Source organism: Barbatula barbatula (assembly GCF_947034865.1).
Source record: "Barbatula barbatula genome assembly, chromosome: 7".
In the NCBI taxonomy this organism is placed as follows: domain Eukaryota; kingdom Metazoa; phylum Chordata; class Actinopteri; order Cypriniformes; family Nemacheilidae; genus Barbatula; species Barbatula barbatula.
The window spans coordinates 19,181,724-19,205,740 of NC_136770.1; the positions used below are offsets into that span (position 1 = coordinate 19,181,724).

The 24,017-nt window shown below is 38.0% G+C and overlaps 7 protein-coding genes across 9 annotated transcripts; 2 read left to right on the plus strand and 5 right to left on the minus strand.

Annotated features, from left to right (window-relative positions):
• Positions 1-1,365: 1,365 nt before the first annotated feature.
• On the minus strand, positions 1,366-5,492 carry eefsec (eukaryotic elongation factor, selenocysteine-tRNA-specific). Its single transcript, XM_079459783.1, has 7 exons — positions 4,962-5,492; positions 4,214-4,421; positions 3,828-3,924; positions 3,212-3,376; positions 2,488-3,096; positions 2,218-2,374; positions 1,366-2,104 (listed from the first exon to the last, which is right to left on the minus strand). The coding sequence occupies exons 1-7, from the start codon at positions 5,260-5,262 to the stop codon at positions 1,914-1,916; spliced, it is 1,728 nt and encodes a 575-aa protein (XP_079315909.1). The 5' UTR covers positions 5,263-5,492; the 3' UTR covers positions 1,366-1,913.
• On the plus strand, positions 4,975-9,561 carry ruvbl1 (RuvB-like AAA ATPase 1). The gene is made up of 11 exons (XM_079459786.1): positions 4,975-6,113; positions 6,444-6,530; positions 6,644-6,776; positions 6,960-7,111; positions 7,248-7,337; positions 7,496-7,645; positions 7,753-7,816; positions 7,923-8,121; positions 8,232-8,334; positions 8,567-8,658; positions 8,810-9,561. Exons 1-11 carry the CDS (start codon positions 5,973-5,975, stop codon positions 8,967-8,969), a joined length of 1,371 nt encoding a protein of 456 aa, XP_079315912.1. The 5' UTR covers positions 4,975-5,972; the 3' UTR covers positions 8,970-9,561.
• mustn1a (musculoskeletal, embryonic nuclear protein 1a) lies at positions 8,464-10,626 on the minus strand. Of its 2 annotated transcripts, none has more exons than XM_079459787.1 (3): positions 10,510-10,626; positions 10,312-10,441; positions 8,464-9,811 (listed from the first exon to the last, which is right to left on the minus strand). In XM_079459787.1, the coding sequence occupies exons 1-3, from the start codon at positions 10,516-10,518 to the stop codon at positions 9,723-9,725; spliced, it is 228 nt and encodes a 75-aa protein (XP_079315913.1). In that variant the 5' UTR covers positions 10,519-10,626; the 3' UTR covers positions 8,464-9,722. The 2 variants fall into 2 exon arrangements, with proteins under 2 accessions (XP_079315913.1, XP_079315914.1); XM_079459788.1 differs by having other exon boundaries at positions 9,672-9,811; positions 10,312-10,438; positions 10,510-10,625.
• A 450-nt stretch (positions 10,627-11,076) lies between these two features.
• rft1 (RFT1 homolog) lies at positions 11,077-14,751 on the minus strand. Of its 2 annotated transcripts, none has more exons than XM_079459784.1 (13): positions 14,505-14,751; positions 14,328-14,413; positions 14,119-14,238; positions 13,578-13,767; positions 13,386-13,487; positions 13,156-13,290; positions 12,998-13,076; positions 12,853-12,903; positions 12,639-12,769; positions 12,414-12,558; positions 12,083-12,188; positions 11,713-11,962; positions 11,077-11,628 (listed from the first exon to the last, which is right to left on the minus strand). In XM_079459784.1, the coding sequence occupies exons 1-13, from the start codon at positions 14,565-14,567 to the stop codon at positions 11,464-11,466; spliced, it is 1,623 nt and encodes a 540-aa protein (XP_079315910.1). In that variant the 5' UTR covers positions 14,568-14,751; the 3' UTR covers positions 11,077-11,463. The 2 variants fall into 2 exon arrangements, with proteins under 2 accessions (XP_079315910.1, XP_079315911.1); XM_079459785.1 differs by having other exon boundaries at positions 14,142-14,238; positions 14,505-14,748.
• A 241-nt stretch (positions 14,752-14,992) lies between these two features.
• On the plus strand, positions 14,993-16,042 carry cUnh1orf74 (chromosome Un C1orf74 homolog). Its single transcript, XM_079461346.1, has one exon. It carries the CDS (start codon positions 15,118-15,120, stop codon positions 15,904-15,906), a length of 789 nt encoding a protein of 262 aa, XP_079317472.1. The 5' UTR covers positions 14,993-15,117; the 3' UTR covers positions 15,907-16,042.
• A 172-nt stretch (positions 16,043-16,214) lies between these two features.
• On the minus strand, positions 16,215-18,502 carry sirt4 (sirtuin 4). The gene is made up of 4 exons (XM_079461345.1): positions 18,401-18,502; positions 17,302-17,786; positions 16,906-17,200; positions 16,215-16,819 (listed from the first exon to the last, which is right to left on the minus strand). Exons 2-4 carry the CDS (start codon positions 17,784-17,786, stop codon positions 16,667-16,669), a joined length of 933 nt encoding a protein of 310 aa, XP_079317471.1. The 5' UTR covers positions 18,401-18,502; the 3' UTR covers positions 16,215-16,666.
• A 147-nt stretch (positions 18,503-18,649) lies between these two features.
• sxph (saxiphilin) lies at positions 18,650-23,994 on the minus strand. The gene is made up of 17 exons (XM_079459799.1): positions 23,799-23,994; positions 23,211-23,374; positions 23,038-23,137; positions 22,657-22,836; positions 22,180-22,342; positions 22,016-22,080; positions 21,780-21,937; positions 21,489-21,675; positions 21,266-21,414; positions 20,967-21,057; positions 20,596-20,643; positions 20,336-20,518; positions 20,112-20,259; positions 19,916-19,998; positions 19,648-19,832; positions 19,344-19,530; positions 18,650-19,225 (listed from the first exon to the last, which is right to left on the minus strand). Exons 1-17 carry the CDS (start codon positions 23,848-23,850, stop codon positions 19,182-19,184), a joined length of 2,187 nt encoding a protein of 728 aa, XP_079315925.1. The 5' UTR covers positions 23,851-23,994; the 3' UTR covers positions 18,650-19,181.
• Positions 23,995-24,017: the final 23 nt, after the last annotated feature.

Below are 24,017 nucleotides of genomic sequence, written 5' to 3' on the forward strand. Positions count from 1 at the left end.
AAACGAGAGCGAGACTGTGTGTGTTGTGTATTTAAAAATGTCAGGAATCGAAACGTCACAAACACCTAGTGGGCTGAATTTGGCATGAAAGCCTTCACGTTATGTTCCACACACACAGGGTTCTGACGCCTACAGCGTTTAACAGAGTGTTTCGTTTCTCTCATTAATTACAGCAGGAAAGAGACGGAACTCAACTTCATTAATACTAATGCGTAGTAAAAACCACACATGCAATGAACTTTTGATCCTCAGAAAGGTGAAGAGGTCAGTCGATCTACAGACCACGTCGTTCTAGTTTATAACGGCAAAATTCAAATATATTGCCATATTCTTCCAGTTTATGTTAGTTCACAGTGTTCAGTTTGCGCACTAAAACTTATTTCAGTAAAATGTAATTGAGTAAAACTTAAAGCACAGCTTTAAAGAAATTGTTTCCCCAAATATAATGTCTGTCCTGTTTTAAATCCTATTATTTGTTACCCTCATATCAAAACATGCATATGACTCTCTTTTTTCTGTGGAACCCAAAATAACAAATTTTAGCAAAATACATTTTAAGAAGAATTTTGTGTCCATACAATTAAAGTCTGTGGGGCCAATGCTGTTTGATTACCGTTCTTCAAAATATATTTTGTGATCTGTAGAAGATAGTCATACGGGTTAGGAATGACACAAGTAAAAATTATGGAGTGTTGAGACATGAAGATTAAGTCATTCTTTAAATCTTGAATGCAAATTGCATTGGAAAGGGACAAATGTGACGGACAAATATGAAGCTATTGAGAATGATAGAATAGGAAAGATATTATACAGCCAAATCAAATAGGGGCAGATATCAGACATATCACTTTTCTCGGTGGTATTTAAATAAAGATGGTGAACTGAAATAACATTTCAATATTTCCAAATCATATCCAGATAAAGCTCACGGCCTCGGTTCAACACAAGTTATGCATCTTTATGCTGGGCAGAAATCCGGTGCTATTACATTCTTATAGAATTTAAAATTTTGGGAATGTCAAGATTAAGTTTACTAGATCAAACCCAAATTTCTAAAAACATGGCCGTTAGAGTCAGTTAATAGTAACCAGTTTCAAAACTGTAAATACAATAAATGAACCTGTGACACACATTTGTTAGTCAAAGACTGTGGATGAGAGAATTAAAGCTGGTTCCTAAAGTATCAAATGTCCAATGTTATTTGCAGTTCTGTTAACAATACTTACCTACAGCGTCGGTTACGAACAAGGAAGTATAGTACAGATGGCATTTAGTATTTTAGTAAAGCCATACTTTTTGGCATAATGAAACAGAAATAGATATGCAAATCTGTAATGTGTAATATAAAATGACAAACAATGAAAAGACTGTTTTAGGTACTCTTTTCTTGATTTGTTTCTCTGTGTTTTCTTTTTAATTGGATTAAAAAGGCGAAACATTTTCACATTCAGAACGGACACAGTGACACACACACAAAGAGAAAGGGAAAACTGATATTTATAAATGTGGCCAACTGATGTTACTTGCCAGATAAATATTTGCCTATAAACAAAAAAATTTGCCTAACCTGTTCCACTATGCTTAAAAACTCTCATTTAGATATTATAACAAATTCTAACACACAAGCTAATAAAGCCTTTTATTAGCAAATAAGCATGACAGCATGACTTTGAATAGGATGGTGTGTACTGAAGGAACATCCCTTTTCATTGTTGTTGATTGTAGTTATTCCATTCATAAAATAATAATGAAACTAAAAGAAAAAACTAATATTTCTTCACACAAAGAAAATATACACAAGAGTTACTAGTATACTAGTATATACTCAGCATCATACTAAGCATCTGCTCAGAACATGATTATTCCTGCAAAGTCCCCTTTCATTTATTCTCAAATCATCTCACCCAGAAAGATCATGAGTGTTTCGACTGCACCATTTTTTTGTGGGGGTCATAAACGTAACGTTTGAAGTTCAGGTGAATGGTGACAGGCTGAGAGTCAAGCTTGGTTTCTTCAGATTTTGATGGTTCATTTTTGGTCCCACCCTTTCCCTTCTTCTTAGAGGAAGATGACAGAAGCTGCTTGGTTTCTTCTTTCAGACCCTCTAACCAAAAAGAAAAAGAATATTGACGTTGGCCTGATCATTTTTCCTGTTTTCCTGTTAGCTACGGTTCTATGAGAACATTGTAGTGTGTTTTGAGAGTGTGTCTTGTTTACCTGGTATTCGGATTTTGATCTTGCCGCTCTGGCCGAAGCCGCCTTCAATGGTCCCATTTTCTCCAGTCGACAGTGTAACTTTTAAACCCACGAAGAGCTGAAGGTTGGTCTCCTTCTTAAACAGGTTCCGACCAATCACAGTGTAGTCATCTGTCACCTAACAAAGGAGAATAGGTTGATTGAAAACATGAAACTTGGATGTAAACCTTATTTATGTGTGAAAATCAAATCAAATATGATGTATGCAATAATTTTACAAATTAAACATACCCGTTCTACTGCTCCTTCCTTCTGCTTGTCTTTGCTAATTTTAAGTCGCGGCAGCGCTGTTTCAGTGTAGTTTTTGTCTTCAAACCCTTCCAACAACTTTCCATGAAATGCAAGCCTGCATGTGTTTCCATGAATATCCGAGTCCAGTCGTGAGCCAATTACCAAGCAGAGTGGCGGACACGTGACCGGCCTTTCGAACTCGAGTAACGCCCATTGCTGTACCTCCTGCCTCTCACCATCTCCCGGACACGTCAAATACTCATCCAAGTGGTGAAACTCCAAATCAAACGAGAAAGAATCTGAGCATTGCTTTCCATTTTGGTTCTCTGGAGGCACTCGATGAAAGAATGAAATACGCGCCATGATGGTTTCGTGTCCGACGGTGATATGGAACTTGGCACGGCTGCTTAGCACTCCACGATAGTATTCAATTTTTTGGACGGATATGACAGCAGCATATAGAGTTCGCAATGAACCTGGTGTGCATACTACACCTCGTTCCAATAGCTTTGGGTCAAACTGTGTCACACACACACCAACCCGATCTCCTTGCATGGCACTGGGAACTGGTTTCCGGAACATCTGGATAGATTTTACTTTGCGGGTTACCTGTGAAAATAAAGATCAGAAATTAAATGTTTAATTGTTTGTCTTCTTTTTTCAAAACATTTCCTCAAAAAAACTGTTTTCAAAGTTCTCTGTGTGTAGATGAATGTCAATGTACCTTCAGAGCTGGAATCTCCACAGTATCGTTGACGTTGACAGACCCTTGTAGGATGGTGCCGGTAATGACAGTTCCCTGGCCACGGATCGAAAAGCAGTGATCTACTGCCATCAGAAGGGCACCTGATGGATCTCTTTGAGGAAGGAACGCCTGGGACTTCAGCAACTAATCACATATAGACAGAGACACTATTTTTTTTACAAACACAAGTTGCCTTTTCTAATTAATACAAACTTTTTTATAAATTAAATTATCATCAAACGAGACTGAAAAGATGAACTTCACAAATCTGATCATTAACATTAGCCCACCATAAACTGAGAATGTTCAATAAAGCATTCTGTGGGACTCAATGAAAACAAGGACATTTTTGTACAAAGGATTTAGATCATCCATGTCACAAATTTGCTTTCATTTAATTAGCAATCTATAAACCATCTAATATTTTAAATCCGTTTCTATCTTATTTTAAGTCACAGCTTCATTTGTACATCTGAGCTACTAAAACCTTCTGTTTAGATTTATAATTTTGATTGTCAAAGTGATCGCAGGGTTTTTGGACCGAATCTGTCCCTATTATTAATGTGTTGTTGAGAAAATAACGCCCCTAACTCACTTCTATAAGTTCAGAGATTCCTTGTGCCTCTTCTGTATCCGGGGCCTCGGGTCCACCTGGTTTAGCTGCCACAGCAATAACAGGGCAGCCTTTAAATCTAAAAAAAGAAAAAGTCTGAGCACATGCAGCAAACGTTTATAAAATGTGCTTTGCTAAACACCCAATGCATGGGTGGTGTTGAAAAGACACAGCTCGTCTACAAGTATATGGTATGTTTTGAATGTTTTTGACACCCTTCATCATTCACCAGAAATAATATTCTACTCAACCAGCTGAACCTAAAATTTTTGCAGGTTTGTGCTGTTCTTTTCATGATGGTCTGTCAAAGTCAATTGAACAAGTACCAAAGTTACATAACAGCTCAACGTGTTCTCGAAAGTGTGTACCTAGTGCCCTCAAGAGTTTTGTGCATCCTCTTGGTCATCTTATCAATTGCCCCCTGTCTCTTGTCACTAGGCAACAGGTCTACTTTGTTGAGGATGACCACCATGTTGGAGCAGGTGAGCTGGCCTATCAGAAGGCACTCTGCTGTTTGCGTTTGCATGCCTTTGACAACGTCAACCACCAACATCATCAGATCAATGATCTGTGCACCTACAAAAAAACAAAACATACTTACAGGTTAACAAAATGCCTCAAAGACATTGTTTGCCCTTTTTTTGATTGCCCTTTCTAATCACAACATGGTGTGACTGTCTTTTTGTGACCTGTTTGTGAAATCTCATAATTTTACAATAAAAATGTATTTAAATTATTAATTGAACTTATTCCCATCTCTGACATGGCCTTACACTGTCAATATTAAAACAAGGTACATTTTTGAAATACATAATATGTACATAACGTACATTTTTTGTTCTTTTGACTTCAAGGTTCACATACTGTTGTATTTTAGGAAAGCACTTACTCCACCTTCTGGCTACAAGTGGTGATGCGGGGCAGAGTCCAAAACTTACTGACATATTATTCTACTAGTTGGTTAGTTATTGGTCATTTAATGGATTAAAACGTATCAGTGACCTGTGATGTTCTGCTAGTGCACAGAATATAATGTGATTTAACATGCACGTAAATGAACCGTTTATGCCCATAAAAGTAGCTAAATGAATACCATTTTTTTATTTACCCACTCACCCCCGATGATGGTGCGTATGAGGGAGGCATGGCCCGGGCAGTCCACCAGTGTAAACTGTAGACTGTCATATTTTCGTTCCTCGCAGTTTATACTCAGGTGTTCGGGAAAAGGCACAGTAAACGCACTGAACCCGAGATCCAGAGTGATGCCCCGCTCTTTGGACTGAGGGTTCTTGTCGAAGGCTGCGGTGGATGCGGTGCTGCTCAATGCCCGAGCAAGTGACGTTTTGCCGCTGTCCACATGGCCGAGGACACCGACGTTAAAGTTGAGCGTTTTGGGTCTGTTACCTGCATCTGCCATCACTACAGCCCGACTATTGGGTAACAGTATGAATGCGCAGACTTTGAACTGACGGCAACACAATTTCAAGCAGCTCAATAATTCCTCAATTTTGTGGAGTTCAGCTCAATACCCTTTATTTCTGATTTAAGTGTTTAAAATTCGCGATAAGCATATTTACTTGTACTGCAAGCACAAGTTTTGCTAACATTTGACAGCTGATCTTCCTGCGCTGATAAAAATTAAACCCTGACGTAAAACAACTCCGTTCGAAGGTTCCACTTCTCCTCAAAAGTTTAATTAACATATTTAACCATCTGATTTGGTTTTTTAAACTTAAATATAATTATGCTTAACTCAGTTTCAATATATAAATTAAATGTTTAGCTATTTATGGGGCCAAACTATAAAGATAAATCATGTGGAACCGTCATCGGTTATCTTTGTTTCAGTACATCATTTCATGCAGAGACACAATGAGTAATAGGGGCGTGATCTCAAGCCATTGACAGACAATAAAACTATCCTATGGATTAACAGAGATTCAGCATGTTGACCAATCGTTGCAAAGAAATACTACAAACCGCCGTAAAGGCGGTACTTCCTCAAATAGCCTTGGTTACCCACATGGAAACGCGGGTCTCTTGTGTTTGATTTCAACGTTTTTTCCTGAGACAGGCTTAAGGGGTTTTCATACACGTTTATAAGCATTTGATTAACTTAAAAGAAACATGAAGATCGAGGAGGTGAAAAGCACAACGAAGACGCAACGCATTGCCTCTCACAGCCATGTAAAGGGATTGGGGCTGGATGAGGCCGGTAATGCTAAACAGTCGTCGTCCGGGCTGGTGGGACAGGAGACTGCCAGAGAGGTACTGGAACCACATTAGTGATTATAAAGAATTACGTACATTGCCTTTGTGTGTATGTTAGATCATATGTCCATTTCTTAAATAATAAGAATAGAAAATCACAAAAGTTGACCAGTAAAGAACTGCAGTTTGAATATGTGATTATATCCATAGATAGATGGATAATAGTCCATTAGAAATACACTATAAAACTATATTTATAGCTTTTGATTGGATTGTAACCAGACATTGTTATTTGTTAGTCCTATTTATCACTATTTAAAATCAATCAATCAGGTATTCTATTTTTAGATAAGGATACTCATATTTTTTTACATCTCTGCTTTTTAGGCTTGTGGCATCATTGTGGAGCTAATTCGTCTTAAGAAGATGGCTGGCAGAGCTGTTCTACTTGCAGGACCACCTGGAACTGGAAAGGTATATACAGTAGCTTCCATCCCATTAGTCACAGCCTCACAGGTAGTCACCAATAGAATAAGAGCTTGTCACTGTGTCATTGTTTAATTGTTGTTCTTATTGTGTACTTGTAGACTGCTCTAGCATTGGCTATGGCACAGGAACTGGGGAATAAGGTTCCATTCTGTCCTATGGTGGGCAGTGAAGTGTATTCATCAGAAATCAAGAAAACTGAAGTGCTGATGGAGAACTTCAGAAGAGCCATAGGTAAACTATCACTTGAAAAATCTAACACATGTCCAATTTGGTAGACAGCACACCTGTTAACACCATACAAATTATAAGTATATAGTCTATATAAAAGTTATTAACAATGGTACACTTAGACGATTGGTTATATACGTTTTATTCATTCTTCTGATTAAGGTGTTTGTTTGATTGTCCATGCAGGTCTGCGTATCAAAGAGACCAAAGAGGTTTATGAAGGTGAGGTCACTGAACTGACCCCGTGCGAGACTGAGAACCCAATGGGGGGCTATGGCAAAACTGTGAGTCATGTCATTATCGGTTTGAAGACAGCAAAGGGCACCAAACAGTTAAAGGTAAGCAAGATAAAGTGTCTTGCTTTTCATGGATGCTTATATTGCAATGATAAGGATGCGAGCAGATGGCTTGTTTGAAGGTTGAAATTATACTACTTTGCAGTGTGTATATTTAATATGCCCTGTGTGTATGCAGCTGGATCCTAGTATCTATGAAAGCCTGCAGAAGGAGAGAGTCGAGGTCGGTGATGTTATCTACATTGAAGCCAACAGTGGGGCAGTCAAGGTACAAACATATTTTATTTCTCTCTCACCTGTCCACCTGGATGTTGTCTTTCATCAGTGCAGGTGGGCCGGTAGTCAGATTGTGCTTCCTGCTGCTAGCCAAACATACATTCCTGCAATACACATGCGTGTGGCTGTAATCCCTTTTTTGGTTTACAGAGGCAAGGTAGATGCGACACATTTGCAACAGAGTTCGATTTAGAAGCAGAAGAGTACGTGCCATTACCGAAAGGCGACGTACACAAGAAGAAGGAGATTATTCAGGATGTTACACTTCATGACCTGGATATCGCTAATGCAAGACCTCAGGTATCCACACACACTTCTCATGTGTTTAATATAATGTGTACATTTAAAAACAGACTTCAAATGTGACATTAATGCTTAAATTGTAAGCATGTGTCGGTATTTTCCAGGGAGGTCAGGACATACTTTCTATGATGGGTCAACTGATGAAGCCCAAAAAGACAGAAATAACTGGTATTACACCTTATTATTTATACTGGTATACCTGAAATCATTCTATGAACTGACCACATTTATCATTCTTAAACTCAAAAATGCATGTTGATGTATATTTTTGCAGATAAACTGCGAAGTGAGATCAATAAGGTGGTGAACAAGTACATAGATCAGGGAGTGGCAGAGCTGGTTCCTGGGGTTCTGTTTATTGATGAAGTTCACATGCTGGACATTGAGTGTTTCACCTATCTGCACCGAGCTCTGGAGAGCTCCATCGCTCCCATTGTTGTGTTTGCATCCAACCGAGGAAACTGCCTTATCAGGTGTGTTTCTGATACTGTGGGTTATTTAAATAGCAGTTTCAGAATAATTTTAAAGTTGCCTTGCTTTTGCAGTTGTTAAAAAATGTTACAAACGTCTGTTTTTTTTTTAGGGGCACAGAGGATATCAGTTCCCCTCACGGAATTCCGCTGGATCTACTAGATCGAGTCATGATTATCAGGACAATGCTGTACACGCCACAAGAAATGAAACAGGTGTGCTCTCTGCAACGGTTTAGTGATTCTTAAAGGCACAGTTCACCAAATTTTATAATTTGCTCACCCTCATGTAACCATTTCACTTTCTTGGAACTTGAACAAGAGAATTGTATAGACAACCACCTAAGTCACTATTAAATTTTATTGCATCAGTTTTCTATACAATTGGAGACAAGAATTGGAGTAAATATTTGTACATGTTTTTAATTGCTTTCCATGCTGTCTATAGATCATAAAGATTCGATCACAGACCGAGGGCATCAACATCAGTGAACAGGCTTTATCTCACCTTGGAGATATTGGTACCAAAACTACACTCAGGTAACATGCATACATAAATGCACAGCACATCTAACTTCATTTCTATAGACTATCAAACTATGTTTTAAAACATTACAATTACTGAGATGTATTAAGTTTTCACACCACAGGGATTTAGTAACTTTTGCAATATTTTTTGTTGTTCGTGCAGATATGCTGTACAGCTGCTGACCCCTGCCAGTCTGCTGGCACGAGTTCAGGGGAAGGAAGTCGTCGAAAAGGAAAGTGTCGAAGAAATTAATGAACTCTTCTATGATGCAAAGTCCTCTGCAAAGATTCTACAAGACCAGCACACCAAGTTTATGAAATAACTCAAGCTCTCTCTCTCTCGCTTTGTATGCCCTACGTTTGTTTGCTTGACTGACTCTTTAAATCCAATTTGTCATGAGTTTTAACAGTGTGATGGCCACACTGTCAAAGACAAAATTGTGGCTACTGTATTGTTCTTAGATTAAGTCTTTCAACTTCTGCTTAGATGACATTAATTCTTTGAGTTTTATCTCCCATACTTTTTTCTGTTATGAGTTCTCAGTTGTTCTTTCTGATGTCTTTGGTTTGTTCTTGAAAAGGACTTGTTGTTTGAAAAATAATCTTTTTGATAGCAATGTGAAATACAAATGGTATTGAATTAAACATGTATAATAATAATAGTTTGTTACATTTATATAGCGCTTTTCTGGGTACTAGAAGCGCTTTACATGGAAGGGGGTATCTCCTAAAGCTACATATTTTTTATTATAATATAACAAAATCAGTGGTTCAATTACTTTCTAGTCTATATCTTGTGTTTTCAAGATGTCACCCATGTAGAATAAAACGCACTATTCTAGTATATGACTGGAATCTGCATTTCATAAAATTATTGATGGAATGCACATCAAATAAAAAAGTACTAGTAATTTCATTAGTGCATAGTGACGATCAGTCTTTACCTTCAGAAAACAACAGGTGTATTGAAGTGCACATGCAGTGTCTCAATGCATTTTAATATTTAAGAAATGCACATCACATCATTTCAGCTTGATACTTTACTAAAACGGAATTGAGTATGTGGTCCTATGATGTCACTTTCTCTTGCTGGTTGTTTTAAAAACCGTCTCGGATCCAGAGCGAACTTTGCTGAACACTGATGGAGCGACTTTCCCAGCTTGTTCTGACAACAAAAAACAGTAACCAAATTGATTTTTTGGGTATTTTATCGTGATCAATTTTAGCAAGTACATGTTTAAATGGACTAAAAAAATACAAACTTAAATTATTGATGGTCTTTCATGTGTTATTTGCCATGCTTTCAAAAAGACATGATTGAAAAAAAAAATTATTATCCTAATTTAGCAAACAATTAGATTTCAAAAGATAATATTTAAAATACTATTTATATATGAGATCATTTTTAAAAAGGTAATAAAATGATAAATTTAAAAGAAAATAGAAAGGTTTAAGTAGCAGAGGGAACTAATAATAAACTCCCATCACCAATTATGTGTGCGTGTTCTGACTTCTCTACTATATATGGAGTGGAAACATAGAACACATGTATATACACAGAATTTCTTTCTGTTCAAGGATAAAACAAACAAGCTTGGATTCATTGTTTGACTGTTTAAATGACTTTTTAAATGTTTTTTTGCTAGCATTTACTGCTTGACTTACCGCATTCCTGCATCACTTCAAAGGTTTTGCTCTTCACCTCTGTCCCATGGGCAAGTTTATCCCGCGCAACAATCAGTTCCTCCTCTTTTACTTCAGGCCTCTTCGTCGTCCCCTCATCTCCCGCTTCCTGCTGAAAGAAGCACAGAAATATCAACAAACAGAACATTTGTCTTTGGTTCACAGCCTTCTTTCTCTTACTTGAGACATTGTGCACTTAAGTTGTGAAGTTCCAAAACTCTGCTGAAGTTTCTTCCTCTGTTTCTCGTCGCATAAGCATTTATACACACACACCCTTCCCTTGCAAAGTGCTTTCCCAAGTGGGCCATATTTCATTTGGCCAAAGAATGAGTCATGCTGGTACTCCTCCCATTAAATTTGAGTCACTGTTCTTTCAGGGACATGAAGCCATTATTAAACGATGACTTCTTCAATACAATTGGTTCCAGCTGCTCAGGAATCCTTACAGCGGTGTATGGTTTGTGTTAAAACATTGTCTGTGCACATGCTTGTAACTACCTCTAAATGAGTGGACGAGTTTGTCTATTTGTGAAACTGTTCAATGTTTATTTGTCTGTCTTCCATATTTCATTTGGAATAACATCTTTTGGAAGGAGAGATGCTTTGAAATGATTACACATCCAGCCATGGATAAGTCTGTGTAATCTTTCACTGGCTTGTAAACTCAGCACAAAATTTCTAAGTAATGTCAAAATTTGCACCTATAATGTGAAATAAATACAAAAAAAACGTTTTTTTCTTTTATTTGTATCTAGGCCTTACAACAGTTGAACATATTTTACTAAATTGTCTCAAATTCAAATGGTAACCAGCACCGTTGACATCTGTTTTACATATAAACATGATATTAATTCCCAGGTACAATATGAAACGACATAACTTTTAAACCGTAAGCACAGCCTTTTAAATGTTTTATGTCACAATAATTATGGGATATAAATAATTATGTCCCATTATTTGAGGCAAACGCAAGATCTACTTTGATCTTGAAGTAAAGATTCCAAACAACATATGAAAACAAACAGATTGTATACATTTTCTTCATACAATATTAAATAACACTTGCCCATGTTCACTAAGGCAATATTTGGTCCATGACATGTTAGTGTCAATCGTTTTCAAAATCAATACAGTTTATGTGCGTTTTTTGCTATATCTGGGTAACAATTGAGTTCTGATGAACTGCACATGTTTCGTTTCTGTTAGAAACACTGTGATGACCACACCCAGGAGACAAACTGCGCCCACAGCAACATGAACCAGCCTGGGCAACCAGCCACTATCACAGCAGAACATTCTCTGAAAGGCAAAAAGGTTAAAAAATAAATGTGTTGATCACACAACATTAATCCATGTCAAACTTTAAGTAAATTGCTACAATACCTCTGAAAAGGCTGTGAGGGCGTAACTCATCCCAAGTACAACTATGACTGCCGAATGTGGGCGGAGCCCCCGCAGGGGTCTGTATTCACTTTGCAGGAAATACCGATGTATATACATAACACTGTGAGTTATTCGTAAAGCCATGTTACAGCAATTTGCTAAAATGAAGCCAACGCCACCCAACATCCAGGTCAGCCAATAGGAAAGCAGCAGGAAGGATGCAGACAGGCCTAGCATCACTAAATTGTATCTAAAGAGAGTAAATATTAAAACATGTATGTTTATAATTCTAAAAAGTACTTAATTATTGTTCTTAAACAATTATATTACAATTAAAAATATTTAAATGTTATTGTATTGTTTTGTTTACCTGTCAACTTCTTCCTTGCTCATGGCAGCAAAAGCAAAACACTCTGTTACTCCGTTAATGGCCAACAGCAAAACATAGCAGCTATAAAATTGTAGGAGAGTTGGCCCTGGAAAATATTAATGCAAATAACATTGCAGACATAAATAAAATTGTGCCATTATATTATTTGAAAAGTTCAAAGCTGAATTGTGTAATTTCTTAGCCTCTACTAAAAGCAAATTAAATAGCAAAAATCATGTTTTCTTAACACTTTCTCTCATCTGTCATTGGTCGAGAAAAAATGCCAATGAGGTATTTCAACATAGGAAAATTATTGCCAGTTGTGTTATACCCGATCCACTGCTTAGAAGCTCTCCACCATAGATGTCCAGTGCTAGATGGGAATATGCATAACCAAACACTGCGATGATCAGGCCAATCAAAAGCACCAGCTTCAAAAGACATTCCAGTACCTCAGCTGCCATAGAAACGTCCTCCTGTGGACCAATCAGAATTTCACAATCATACATCTGACTGGCTGCATTAACTACAGTTAGAAATGTAAATGGATACGGACTTGTTTTTGATAGCGTGCGCTTCGACCACGCTCCAGGACCTTAGCGAAGAAAACGTAAAAACTCTCTTCGATAGGCAGGAAAAGAAATCGTGCCACCATCGAACCAAGATTATTTATTATATCATAAACCCCTGAAAAATAAAGCCAGGAAAAAAGTTTGAAGCGAACATATTGTTTGTGCACTGGGTGTCTTATTAAGGTGTCTGAAACTAACCCTGGTCTCCAAAGTTAAGAACATTCAAAAACGTCATCACATAACGTTCTCCTACAAAATAAAAATAAAAACATTTATCAAGAAAAAGTAATAGAAAAGTAGTTTGTGTATGCGACATATCGAAATAAATATGCATTACACTGACCTTCTGTAAGTATCTGTTTGAGGAAGGATTGTTTGAAAAAGCTCCATGTTAGTGTGGTCAACTTCCAGTTAAGCAGTGGCTAAAAAAACAAACACTTTAGTTTGAATGAAATTATCATGTCTATGGCTGCCTTGAACAGATAAATGGTCTAATCTCACCTCGTGGTCCACCCTCGATGGCAGCATGTCTTTGATGTGGCGAAAAGGGAACAATTTACTCTCTGCTTCCTCTGAGCCAAGGAAATGGACAAAGTACAGCACGTAACAAAGGAGCAAAAACCCTGCATAAACACACTTTCGAATCAAAAACACACAAACTTAAGATTACATATAGAAATGCAATATAGACTTTTAGTATGTTCAATGTGTAAATATGCAAAGATACACACCTGGGCTGCAGAGAAGATATAAAGCCCCCACTGAGGTGCTGAGACCACCATTACTACAGTAATAAGACACTTCGCGATCATGGCTAAGCTTTCTGCAATTACCTGTCATTATACACATTTATTTGATCAGACCTTATATACTCAACATGACGCATATATAAGATACAATAAGAAAAGAAAATATTTTGACACCTTCAACCGAACAAACATGTGCACATGAGCAAGAACCCAGAGAGGTTCAGCGAGTAGCTCTGTAAGTGCAGCTAGGCAGAACAATCCAACAGCAGGAAAATAATACGGGATGGTGTCCGGATCAGGTGCCTGCAGCATCCACCACCACACACAGACCAGCAACACACCCCACAAACAACCCAGAGGGAATCTGAAAGTTTGAGAAAACCAGAGAGATACAGTCATATAATAATCAGACTTTTAAAAGTCATCAAATAACATAGCTGGAGCTCTGGTGATGTATTTTGGTTAAATATTTTCGCATTTTCTTTAAAGCTACCCTATTCAAATATAGAAACGTTGCTAATTCCATGCAAATTTGCATCATCGGTGCCTGCAGGATGATGTTAAAATAAGAAAAGCTACATTTAATAATAATAAATGCTATACATTCTCTGGTACAAACATGCCACATTTATTTTTAGACACCCACATGTGACAGCCAAATAAAAAATGCTACTGATCCAACCAAAGATGACGTCACAAAAGAATTTCTGCTTACGCTAGCCATAACAGGTTGATCACCTGTCTCCAGTTACGTCCCGCCCCTTCGCAGCTTAAACACGCCCTACGAAACGCCTCCCTGGACAGAAACACCAACGTGGAATAGAGCAGCATCAACCTGTAACAAAAACACACTTTACAGTTAATAACCTATTTAGAAAAAACACTAGTAATACTTGCCTTTGTGTCATTTAAGTGTAAGCTTACCTCACATTTACTACACCTATCAGCTCCTTAGATACATAGCGCAAAGTGAATGCGTTTAAAACAAACGTCAACACCCGAAACATGACCTGCAATAGAAAGTATATTGCGAATAGTAATATCGACTACAGAGCTGTATTTAGAGGATGTGTACGTGTGTGATGGTAACAGTAAAGTTACCTGAAGCAGAACATTGTAAGAGGCTAGTGTTGAAGCACCCTTGAGTACATCCTCTGAGGCCATGGTAAAATATGATTGTTAAACTCACTGTTAAAATCACCGACAGTTACCGGCGTTGACAAAAAAGTGCTACTTCCGCCACTTCATTACACCTACACGGTACTGTGCTTTCTTACAGTAAAACTGCTATTGGATTTCACAGTGCAGTACAGCCAGGTTGTCAAATAGAGTACACTTCCGCTTCACTTTAGAATGGTTTCAAAATCAAAGTATTGTATTGTGGGCGTTTCTAACTAACGCTTTGAGGGAAATACGCGAGACTAATAGCTTCATATTTAAGTATTCACAATTTCTGTAAAAGTACCAAATCGATGTTTGTATAGCACTGGTATTATTATAGTTTATATCAGGACTTTTAACGTTCAAACAGGAAGTGTCTTTTTCATGCGCCTGCCTGAGGATATGAACGTGCGCCTTTAAATCACAATTCAGTTAGGGATCTAACAACTCCAGTTAATAACCCATGTTGTCCTACTTTGGTATCCAACAAACATCTAATTTTGCGTTCGTAATATGCGTTCTTGTATTAAGCAGAGTCCGCGTGCAATAAGTAATGGTTGCCTCGACTTCCAATGTCGTCGCTGCTGCACATAAGTTCTTGTGTGTTGGTAGGAAACGTTTATCTTCGTCGACATGTCTTAAATTGACCGTTCAACTAATGGCGGTAGATCTGGGCGTCAAACATGCTCTGCTGTACGACTGCAACGCAGCATCACCAGAGCAAGTCCGTCTATTCCATAATTCACTACAGGATCTTGGAATTACAACCAATGATCTTAGAATGTTCTCCATAGACGACAACATCATCATTTTTAACCCTGCTACGATGGAGTCCCACCTGGATGAGCTGCTTCAAAACAAAAGTATCTTTCTTATTGACGTATGCCCCTCAAGAAAACAACCCGTCTTGACTGGTACTGAGAAAGGAACCCAAGATATGATCAAATCTATTTTAGGGTTATTCAGGAATGAAGTGGATGAAAGCTCCTCAGTCATTGTGGTGGAAGAGAAGATGTATAAGGAGTGGAACCTGTGCACTCTCTTTGGAATCCTGTTGGGTTATCCTGCCACTTATTGGTTTGACCAAACCAAAGGATTTGGAAACTGCTTGTCCATGACACCATTGACACTGTGCACAGTTCAAGTCAAGTGGGAGATACATGACATCAAATGTTGCTGTTGTCTGTACTCATTCAGTGTTCCCGAAGAACTTTGGGTGGGATTCGAAAGAAGTATGAAGCGGTGGAATGAGTGTCTGATAGAGAGATTTAACAAACAGACAGTTTTGACTGACCTTTGCTTTTCTAGCGGTACTGTCACGTTACCTGCTGTGACACTTTGACCAGTTAGTTTTGTTACGTAAAATACTAATTATAATACAGTCCTATAATACATTTTTTGCTAATTTTTTTATCACTCAATCATTGTTGTATAAACATACATACATATTGTTTGTATAAAGGATGTCTTTGATCCCTTTCTTCGTTTATGGTGTTGTATTGGCAAGTATATTCTTTCAAAGCAACCGAAAACATAACAAAATATTGCAATTGTAAATTACTATAGTATAATGTAAATGTGGTAACTAAAGATAAAGTCCTGATTATAAATGAACATAATAAGCACACTTGTTTTGCTATTTTGTTTATTAGGTAGAAAAGAATATTAGTAACAGGTACGTTATTTAGATGTGTTTCAATGCACTGTATCAAACAACCGTTCATTTTGAAAATACAATGTTTTAAAATAGGGCTTAATCTTTAACATAACCACCGTTAGCGATTTAAATAAAAATATTTCATGATTTCGTGACAATAGTTCCAAAATAGTTATTGAGGGTCATGGTGATTTGCTCTTTAATAAATCATGATTCAAACAGTAGCTTGATACATGAAGTATACAGATAGTTTGTCACAATGCCTAAAATAAAAATTTTAAGTAATTCTGCAGTACCTTTGCAATTTGAGGTAGAGTTCAGTTCAATTGTTCAAGCAGCCTTGTTTTATACCTTGTCTAAACTATGTTTTATATTGTAAGTGGTAAAACATGAAATTGAGCGTGATGGTCATGAAAGAATGAGCCACTGACGTAATACCCTCTTCTCAGGTGAGTTGAATGGCTGGTAAGACTTCTCCACATCGAGCGCTCAGCTTGACATCAGCAAGGTGATCAGCTCTTGTAGGTCCTATATTTACAATGGCAATTGGAAGTTTTCTTTCACTTGCTGCAAGGAGAAAACGGTACCCTGAATAAACCTGGAAAAGAACAGAGAGGTGTTTTTTTTGTAAATTATTTTAATGAATCACTTAATTTCTATGGAAACTTCAAAGGCGTGACTCACCTGAAGAGAAGATCCAGTCACAAGCACTGCATCAGACTCGGCCAACTTGTTATGCACAAACTGAACTGTAGCCCGGTTCACTACATCACCAAAAAACGTCACCTCAGGTTTAAGGATACCGCCACAGGTGTCACAAGCAGGTACTCTGAAGTTCATGACCTGCTCATCCTCCAGAAACACATCTCCATCCGGAGCCACAGCACCGGCACTTGCTGCCCAGACAGGATTTAATGCAGCAAACCGCATTTGAAGCTCTGCTCGCGGAGTCAGGGTCCCACAGCCCAAACATACAACCCTCAAAACAAATACACACACTATTTTTCAACCTTTGCTGGTCTTCCAATTATTTCTGATCCCATTCAACTTAAAAAAAAGTTTTAACATGTTTTACTTTACCTGTGTGAACATCCATGAAGTTCTGTTAATCTCTGACTTCCAGCCATCGAGTGTAAGTCATCTACATTCTGAGTGACAAGCCAGTGTAATTTTCCCTTATCTTCCCAGTCCTTTAAGGCAACGTGAGCTGAATTAGGCAAGTGTGAAGAGAACTGTGGCCACCCCACGTAATTCCGCGCCCAATATCTCTGTCTTGCTTTCGCACTGCGCACAAACTCTGAGTGTTGCATAGGCCGTCTGTCTGTCCGTGCATACAGTCCAACACCTTCTGACCGATAGTCTGGGATGCCAGATTCAGTGGAGAGTCCAGCACCACTAATTACAAATAGACGGGAAGATTGTGACACGATAGCCTGGACCTGCTCCAAGGCGCTGGAGTCAACTGAGCCACTTGCAGGAACAAATCTCTGGACTGCAGATTGTATTGTAGAAGCATGTCTTCCTAGTGCCACTCTTGGAGGCAGGGATCGCCATGACAACAGCATCTACAGACCGATCACAGCAAAAACTGATAACACTGCCCATCATCTACCTAAGTCATGGTGTGTTTGATGCATAAGCATCATTTTTATTCTATGTTATTGTCTTTCATCTTCAGAAAATATATGGACGTAACAATTCAGCAGACATGATGCAAAACTGACTCACAATTTCACAAATAAATAAAAAATTAATACACTTCTTTATTAATATTTTTTTAGAATGATCGATGATTAATTTTCTGTAACGTTTACTTTCAAAACAATTTGAAAACTAAATACAAGAATCCCAATATACCCACTGTTTTGTTATTTCTGACATCATAAAAACACGAGCTGAAAAGTGCGTGAATTTAAGGTTCTAAATTATTGACATAATTGCAGCACGAGTTTTCGACAAATTAAATTGCTATTAGCAGGTCAGCCATTACGTTGTAAACATGACTAGGAATAATCTCAAATCTTACGTCTTATGTATTTAAGAACAAAACAAATATTTAGAAATGTGAATTAACTCGTGAAACTATTCAAATGCTAGCAGACACCAATAATAAATACGCGATGGATATTTTGTCTGAATTCAGATTTGAAGGCGTGAAACTAAGCACATTATAACCTACCTATATGAACAAAATCCTCACCACCAAAAGGTTACGTAAATAAATTACAACTGTGTTCTCAGTCGGTCGTAGAGGTCGTCAAAATAACAACTTCCGTGTTGTAACAGAGGTGCATTATGGGAAATGTAGTGAAAGGTATCCTTGTGGTTTGAAATCTTCCCCTTTGGGACGATAATAAGAGCATAAAAAGTAGCAAGCTATTTATAACACTAAATGACATGAAAATAAATTCTCTGATATTGCAGCATTGAAACTTTAAAGAGCATTTTATTGTATGACAAGAATGATACAAAAGAAGCCATACATGTACAATTGTTCTGGATTTACTATTTACAAGTTAGTATTTAAGTACAAATGGTTATTCTTCCTTAAGTATGTGAATTACAAATACAATTTTTTTTATTAAAATTGATTTGCATAAAATGAAAACTGGACAAAATAACAAAAAATATGCAATGTTTTCAGACCTTGAAAATTGCTTCATATGAATTTTAAAACACCACAATACCAATGTAATTCAAAAATCCGATAAAATAACCCTGATTTGTAAGCATTTGAGTGGACACCGTCCCTCACATTCGTGTTGGGTGACTTCATGCTAGTCCTATGGTTTTGCTGGAATTTGACAAACACCGTAATGGAATAACCACAATAGAAATGCTAACTAGAGTCAAATTTGTAGTGGTCTCTTTTTTCCAGAGCTGTGCATACAGGATATGATCCATGGTTTTGAATGACAACCTATTGTCATAAATGCCCTCATCTAGCCATTCATCTGCGTTTAGAATATGCTGCACACGTCTTGATTGCAAAACTGCAAGATGTCTGTAAAAGGAAAGTTCAAATAAAGAACTGTTAACATTTTTAACCTATGTGCTGTTATAAAATTGGTTGTAAGATAAATGTAACATAATTGCTATGCATGCTTTATTTTCATTCTTACTTGAGTGTGTGCAGTTAAAGATGCTCTCTGCCTGTAGGTAGAACTCCTCTCCCAGTATAGCACGGTAATCCTTGTGACTGGTGTGAACGAGGCACTTTGTAGCATCTTTAAAGAGTAGGTCACTCTCGCCATACTGCTCAGATTCAAATAGGTGGAATCCAGTATTTGAAAGACCTGCAATTGTCTCCTAAAAAACAAAACACATATTTGGGATAATCTAAATTTTATGTAGGACATTCACATCCTGATAATGCTATAAGCTGAAGGCAAATTATTAATTCAATGAATATGTCAAAGTGCACACCTGGGACTTCATCAGAAGGTCATAAATGCGAGCTGTAAGAACAGGACGTGTCATGACAATATTTGGAGGAACTGCTCCTAAGTTACATGTTTTCCATTCAGTGAAAGGAGCACGATTTCCATCCACACAAAGCAATTCAAAGTCCCCGGTGAGCCACCCTGCTGCCCAGCCACTGCTGTTAAGGCCTGTCAATCAAACGTATTACATTAATGAGAGAAACAAGTGTTACTGTAATATACAATTACTGCATCTGTGCATCCTCAAGTACGTTTAATGTTGTTCTCCAGATTGTGGTGTTCCATAAAGGCCACATCTCCAAAGCTCTTCCCACTGGGGTCTCCAACCAAGCACCTACAGTAACAATTTTAAACCGCTTTAAAGCCTGCATAGCTTAGTTATTTCTGTGAGACACTTTTCTCCATAACATTTTTAGTTGAACTGTGAAAATAACAGCAGTTCCTTACCTTAATGCACCCATATTGCCATAGTAACGCTCATTATGGTTGTCAGTACACCGTCTGGTGGCGGCTTCCTCAGTCCCACCCATGCACACCTTACATAGATTGCCTTGACCTCCTGGCAAACAACCTTTCCAAAACACCTCAGCGTACACTAACAACAGAAAACTATATTTGTCATTACCATTCAGGGGTAATTGATAAATCATTAGATCAAAAATATGTAGTACCTTTACTTGGTTCACAGGTGGCACTGTTGTTGTGTTCTGTGCTAAGTGTGTGTCTAACAGGTAAAACCCAGCCTGCAGGACTGTACATGTGACCGTGGCAGGACCGTCTCCCTCCCAGGCTACCAAAATTCAGACTTTTGCTTGTCCGACGTACAACTGCCAACCCATACACCGGCGGCAATTCTGCTTAGAGATAAACATTTGGTGTAAAAATAATAAAAGCAGTTTTTTTTTTTTCAAGTAATTTTGTTCATAATTACCATCACTTTCATAATGGCCTCCGGCTCCTTTAAGGTCACACTTCTCTCCTAAATTTCGAATGAACAAGCGGCAAAAAGAAAAAGCTGAAATTTTCTAGATAAACCAGAAGAATGTGTTTAAGGAGTAGTTCACCTTCAAAATGAACATTCTGTCACCATTTACACACCCTGTTGTTATTTTAAACTTGTGTGATTTTCTTTCTTCTGCAAAACACAAATGAAGATATTTAGAAAAATATTGGTAACCAAAAACGGTTGGTCCCCATTCATACAGGTTTGAAACAACAAGAGGGCGTGTAAATAATGAATGTCACAGAATTTTTGCTTTGAAGGTGAACCATCCCTTTTATGTGATAATAGATATAACATACCATAATATTCAGTCACAACAGGTACAAGGCCACATTTTCCAGCTATGAAAGCATGAGTGGCATCCAGGGACACAGCATCCACCTCATCTTTCTGTGAACATGAACAATTTGTTGTGTTCAAGGTAATACTGAGACATCACTTACATACAGGGCTCAGAATATTTTTTTTACCACATTTGCCAATGGTATGCAAGGTAAATAAATTACAGGTGATTTTTAATAAAATATACATATTGTTCCTGCAGAAAATTGCATTAAGTAATACACTTGTTACATTTTCAAAAATGGTCTTACTGGACCTTTATTTTCTCAATGCAGTCACTCATAGATGAAGCTTTCACGCACACAAGAGGATCTGACTTTATATTAAGAGCCCACTGCTCGCACTTCTTCTGCTCGGCATGACTTATACAGCACCACCTCACCACGCTGTCCTCCAGTGAGCTACCTGACCACACACACAAATTCAAGTCTAAGCTTATCATTACTGAGACTATTACGTACAAGAGAACCCATTTTCACCTTCATGTCCAAGGCCCTTGAGCAAGGCCACATAGTCCAGTCCAAGAACCTGGCTAATGTCCATGTCATCCATCAAAACAGAGAGTTTATCAGTCGTATCTTTGAAGAGAAGGTCACTTCCACCATAAGTTGCTGATTCAAATAGTTGGAACCGCTGGCGTTCCTTTCCTCTCCGGCCAAATGCCACCTGTAAGAAATAGTACAAATGAAAGGAAGTGAGAGGTTTCAGGTTTGGGCCAAATGTGGGCTTCAATTTCACAGACTTTAGAAAAGATCTTCATCCAATCATACCTGGGCAGCTAACAAGAACTTCCGAGCAATTTTGCGGTTGTTCATACGTGTGATCACACCCCCTACAGGGCCTCGTCCCAGATTACACTTACTGTAACTACTTAAGGGAGCGTGTGTACCATCCGTACACAACAGTCTGAACTCGGCTTTCTCGCTTTCTGATGAGGAAAGAGGAAGAATATTAAGGGCATCGAAATCGGTTGGATGTTATAACGTAAAATTTAAATTGCACTAACCACCTATGCTGTCTAGAGCTGTGTGGTCCACAAAGGCAACGTCACCTGCCCCTGACTGCAGACATCTGAGACAGTAATGAGAGATAACAAAAGTGTCCAATCAAGATTCTCCAAGCTTAAATACAGTATATGTATTGTATATAATATATAATATGTATTCTAACCTGAGTGCCCCTTGGTTGTGATAGAATGGCTCGCTGTGAGAGGTCTCACAATGGAAATTCTTCGGACGGATGTATGATCTTTGACCCTGGCACAAGGAACAGAGACTGGCTGCCATTGCAGATGCACCGGGCACACAGCTGGCATTGAAGAAACCACTAACCGCTGACAAAACAGTAAAAATCTGTTAATAATATGAACATGACTAAAAACACTATGCATAAAACAGCTTTCACAATCCATTTACTCTTTTATCTCAGTACTTTTGTGTCCATACAATAAAAGTCAAAGGGTGCCAATGTTGTTCGGTTAAAATAAATTATTTTGTGTTCTGCAGAAGAAACTGAAGGTTTGGAATGACATGACGGTGGCCAAATTATGAAAGAATTTCCCTTTAAGTGATGAAAAATATATTTAAACAATCTACAGTTTTATGGATTGTGCCTTAATGTCTAGTCAGTCATGATAGGCTGGGTTACCCTGACTAAGAGGTTCATCTTCTCCCCAGGGCAGAAGGTTGCGAGAGACCAGATGTCCTAAAGGCAGACTCCAGCCCGCAGTCCACCGTGCTCCACTGTGACAGCTCCTACTGCCCTTCAAAGAGCGCATCTCTAGTGTGCTATCATTCCGCACCACAGCCACTGCAAGAATACAACCACCTGAGATATAAAACAAGATTCAGAGAGAGATGGAGGAAAAACAACATACTAGTCAAATTATGTCCTAAGCAAACATTGCACACAATATTGCAAATTCACTTTGAAGTACATTTGACTTAAATGTAGCTCCCTAATTACATACGCATTTATAATAAAGAGATTTTTAAGAGATAAAAGCCACATTAGGTTATGGCAGAATACCATCTTTGTAGATTTCCTTTGCAACTATTGTGAGACCAAACTGTTTCACTGCAGAATAAACCTCTCCTGCATCCAGATTCACCAGATCAGCTTTATTATCCTGGCAGGAGAGAAAAAGCAATTCTTGAAAACTAATAAAAGGAGTTCAGTCTAAAAATATAAGGTTAACGCACCCGTATCTTATTAATGCAGTTAGCTGTGCCATAAGCTTTCACACACGAGAGACGCCCAAAGGCGGAAAGAGCTGCAGGTGGAAGGACGCTGGCCAGCGCTTTGGCGAGCTCCGCGCATTTCCTCTGCTCCGGCTCTGATACTGTACACCAGCGCATCTTCTTTCCTAAAAGCACAAATGCACTTACAAAATACTTTATAGTCTTATAATACTTTGTGTAAAAAATGTATGGGGGTACGGAGAAAATCCAGTCAGTCAAAAACGCAGCTATAGTTTTTTACTATCCTACAGCTTCAATAGATTCACTATGGTCACACATTTGTTTAAATAAAAAGATACATCTTTTAAAAGATAGAATATTAAATTTTAAATAGAATAAACGATCTAAATTATCCGAAATAGACAATATAAAACAAAAGTAGTTTGTTTAGATTTGTTATTTTCTGGAAAACGTAAATTTTTTACCGCCGACACGTGCGCATAAGAAACCCAGAGCAACGTTTTTAAGAGAGATGCGCCTAATCAAATATGATTAAAAAAACCAAAACGTAACCAATTCATTTATATGTTAATGACAAATCTCACTTACCCAAACAGGTGATAGACCACAACAGTAATATGACAACACATGATTTCTTCATCGTAGTTTTAATAATCTCAGTTGGAAAAGTGTGAGGATCAGAAGAGGATACAACGAGTTTCAACGAGCCCCGAAATCGCAAATGGAGCGCGCATGTCGCCTACTGAAAAATTCTCTCCAGTGTGAAAAACGTGCATTGGGCAAGAGAGTGTTTCCAAGCAAAGTGTG

Coding starts and splice junctions, on each gene's coding strand:
- rft1 (XM_079459784.1), bottom strand. CDS start 14,567: ATGGCCTCAGAGGATGTACTCAAGGGTGCTTCAACACTAGCCTCTTAC. Junction 12,770..12,852: donor TCTTAACTTTGGAGACCAGG/GTTAGTTTCAGA, acceptor TTTATTTTTCAG/GGGTTTATGATATAATAAAT. Junction 11,629..11,712: donor CCCTCACAGCCTTTTCAGAG/GTATTGTAGCAA, acceptor TTTGCCTTTCAG/AGAATGTTCTGCTGTGATAG.
- ruvbl1 (XM_079459786.1), top strand. CDS start 5,973: ATGAAGATCGAGGAGGTGAAAAGCACAACGAAGACGCAACGCATTGCC. Junction 6,777..6,959: donor GAACTTCAGAAGAGCCATAG/GTAAACTATCAC, acceptor TTGTCCATGCAG/GTCTGCGTATCAAAGAGACC. Junction 7,338..7,495: donor CCAACAGTGGGGCAGTCAAG/GTACAAACATAT, acceptor TTTGGTTTACAG/AGGCAAGGTAGATGCGACAC.
- mustn1a (XM_079459787.1), bottom strand. Junction 9,812..10,311: donor TGAAGTGATGCAGGAATGCG/GTAAGTCAAGCA, acceptor TTTTGTTGTCAG/AACAAGCTGGGAAAGTCGCT.
- eefsec (XM_079459783.1), bottom strand. CDS start 5,262: ATGGCAGATGCAGGTAACAGACCCAAAACGCTCAACTTTAACGTCGGT. Junction 4,422..4,961: donor CATACGCACCATCATCGGGG/GTGAGTGGGTAA, acceptor GTTTTTTTGTAG/GTGCACAGATCATTGATCTG. Junction 3,377..3,827: donor GAATCTCTGAACTTATAGAA/GTGAGTTAGGGG, acceptor ATATGTGATTAG/TTGCTGAAGTCCCAGGCGTT.
- cUnh1orf74 (XM_079461346.1), top strand. CDS start 15,118: ATGGTTGCCTCGACTTCCAATGTCGTCGCTGCTGCACATAAGTTCTTG.
- sirt4 (XM_079461345.1), bottom strand. CDS start 17,786: ATGCTGTTGTCATGGCGATCCCTGCCTCCAAGAGTGGCACTAGGAAGA. Junction 17,201..17,301: donor CTTCATGGATGTTCACACAG/GTAAAGTAAAAC, acceptor ATTTGTTTTGAG/GGTTGTATGTTTGGGCTGTG. Junction 16,820..16,905: donor TGACTGGATCTTCTCTTCAG/GTGAGTCACGCC, acceptor GTTCTTTTCCAG/GTTTATTCAGGGTACCGTTT.
- sxph (XM_079459799.1), bottom strand. CDS start 23,850: ATGAAGAAATCATGTGTTGTCATATTACTGTTGTGGTCTATCACCTGT. Junction 19,999..20,111: donor GGCAATATGGGTGCATTAAG/GTAAGGAACTGC, acceptor TTGTTACTGTAG/GTGCTTGGTTGGAGACCCCA. Junction 19,833..19,915: donor TCTGGAGAACAACATTAAAC/GTACTTGAGGAT, acceptor TTTGATTGACAG/GCCTTAACAGCAGTGGCTGG.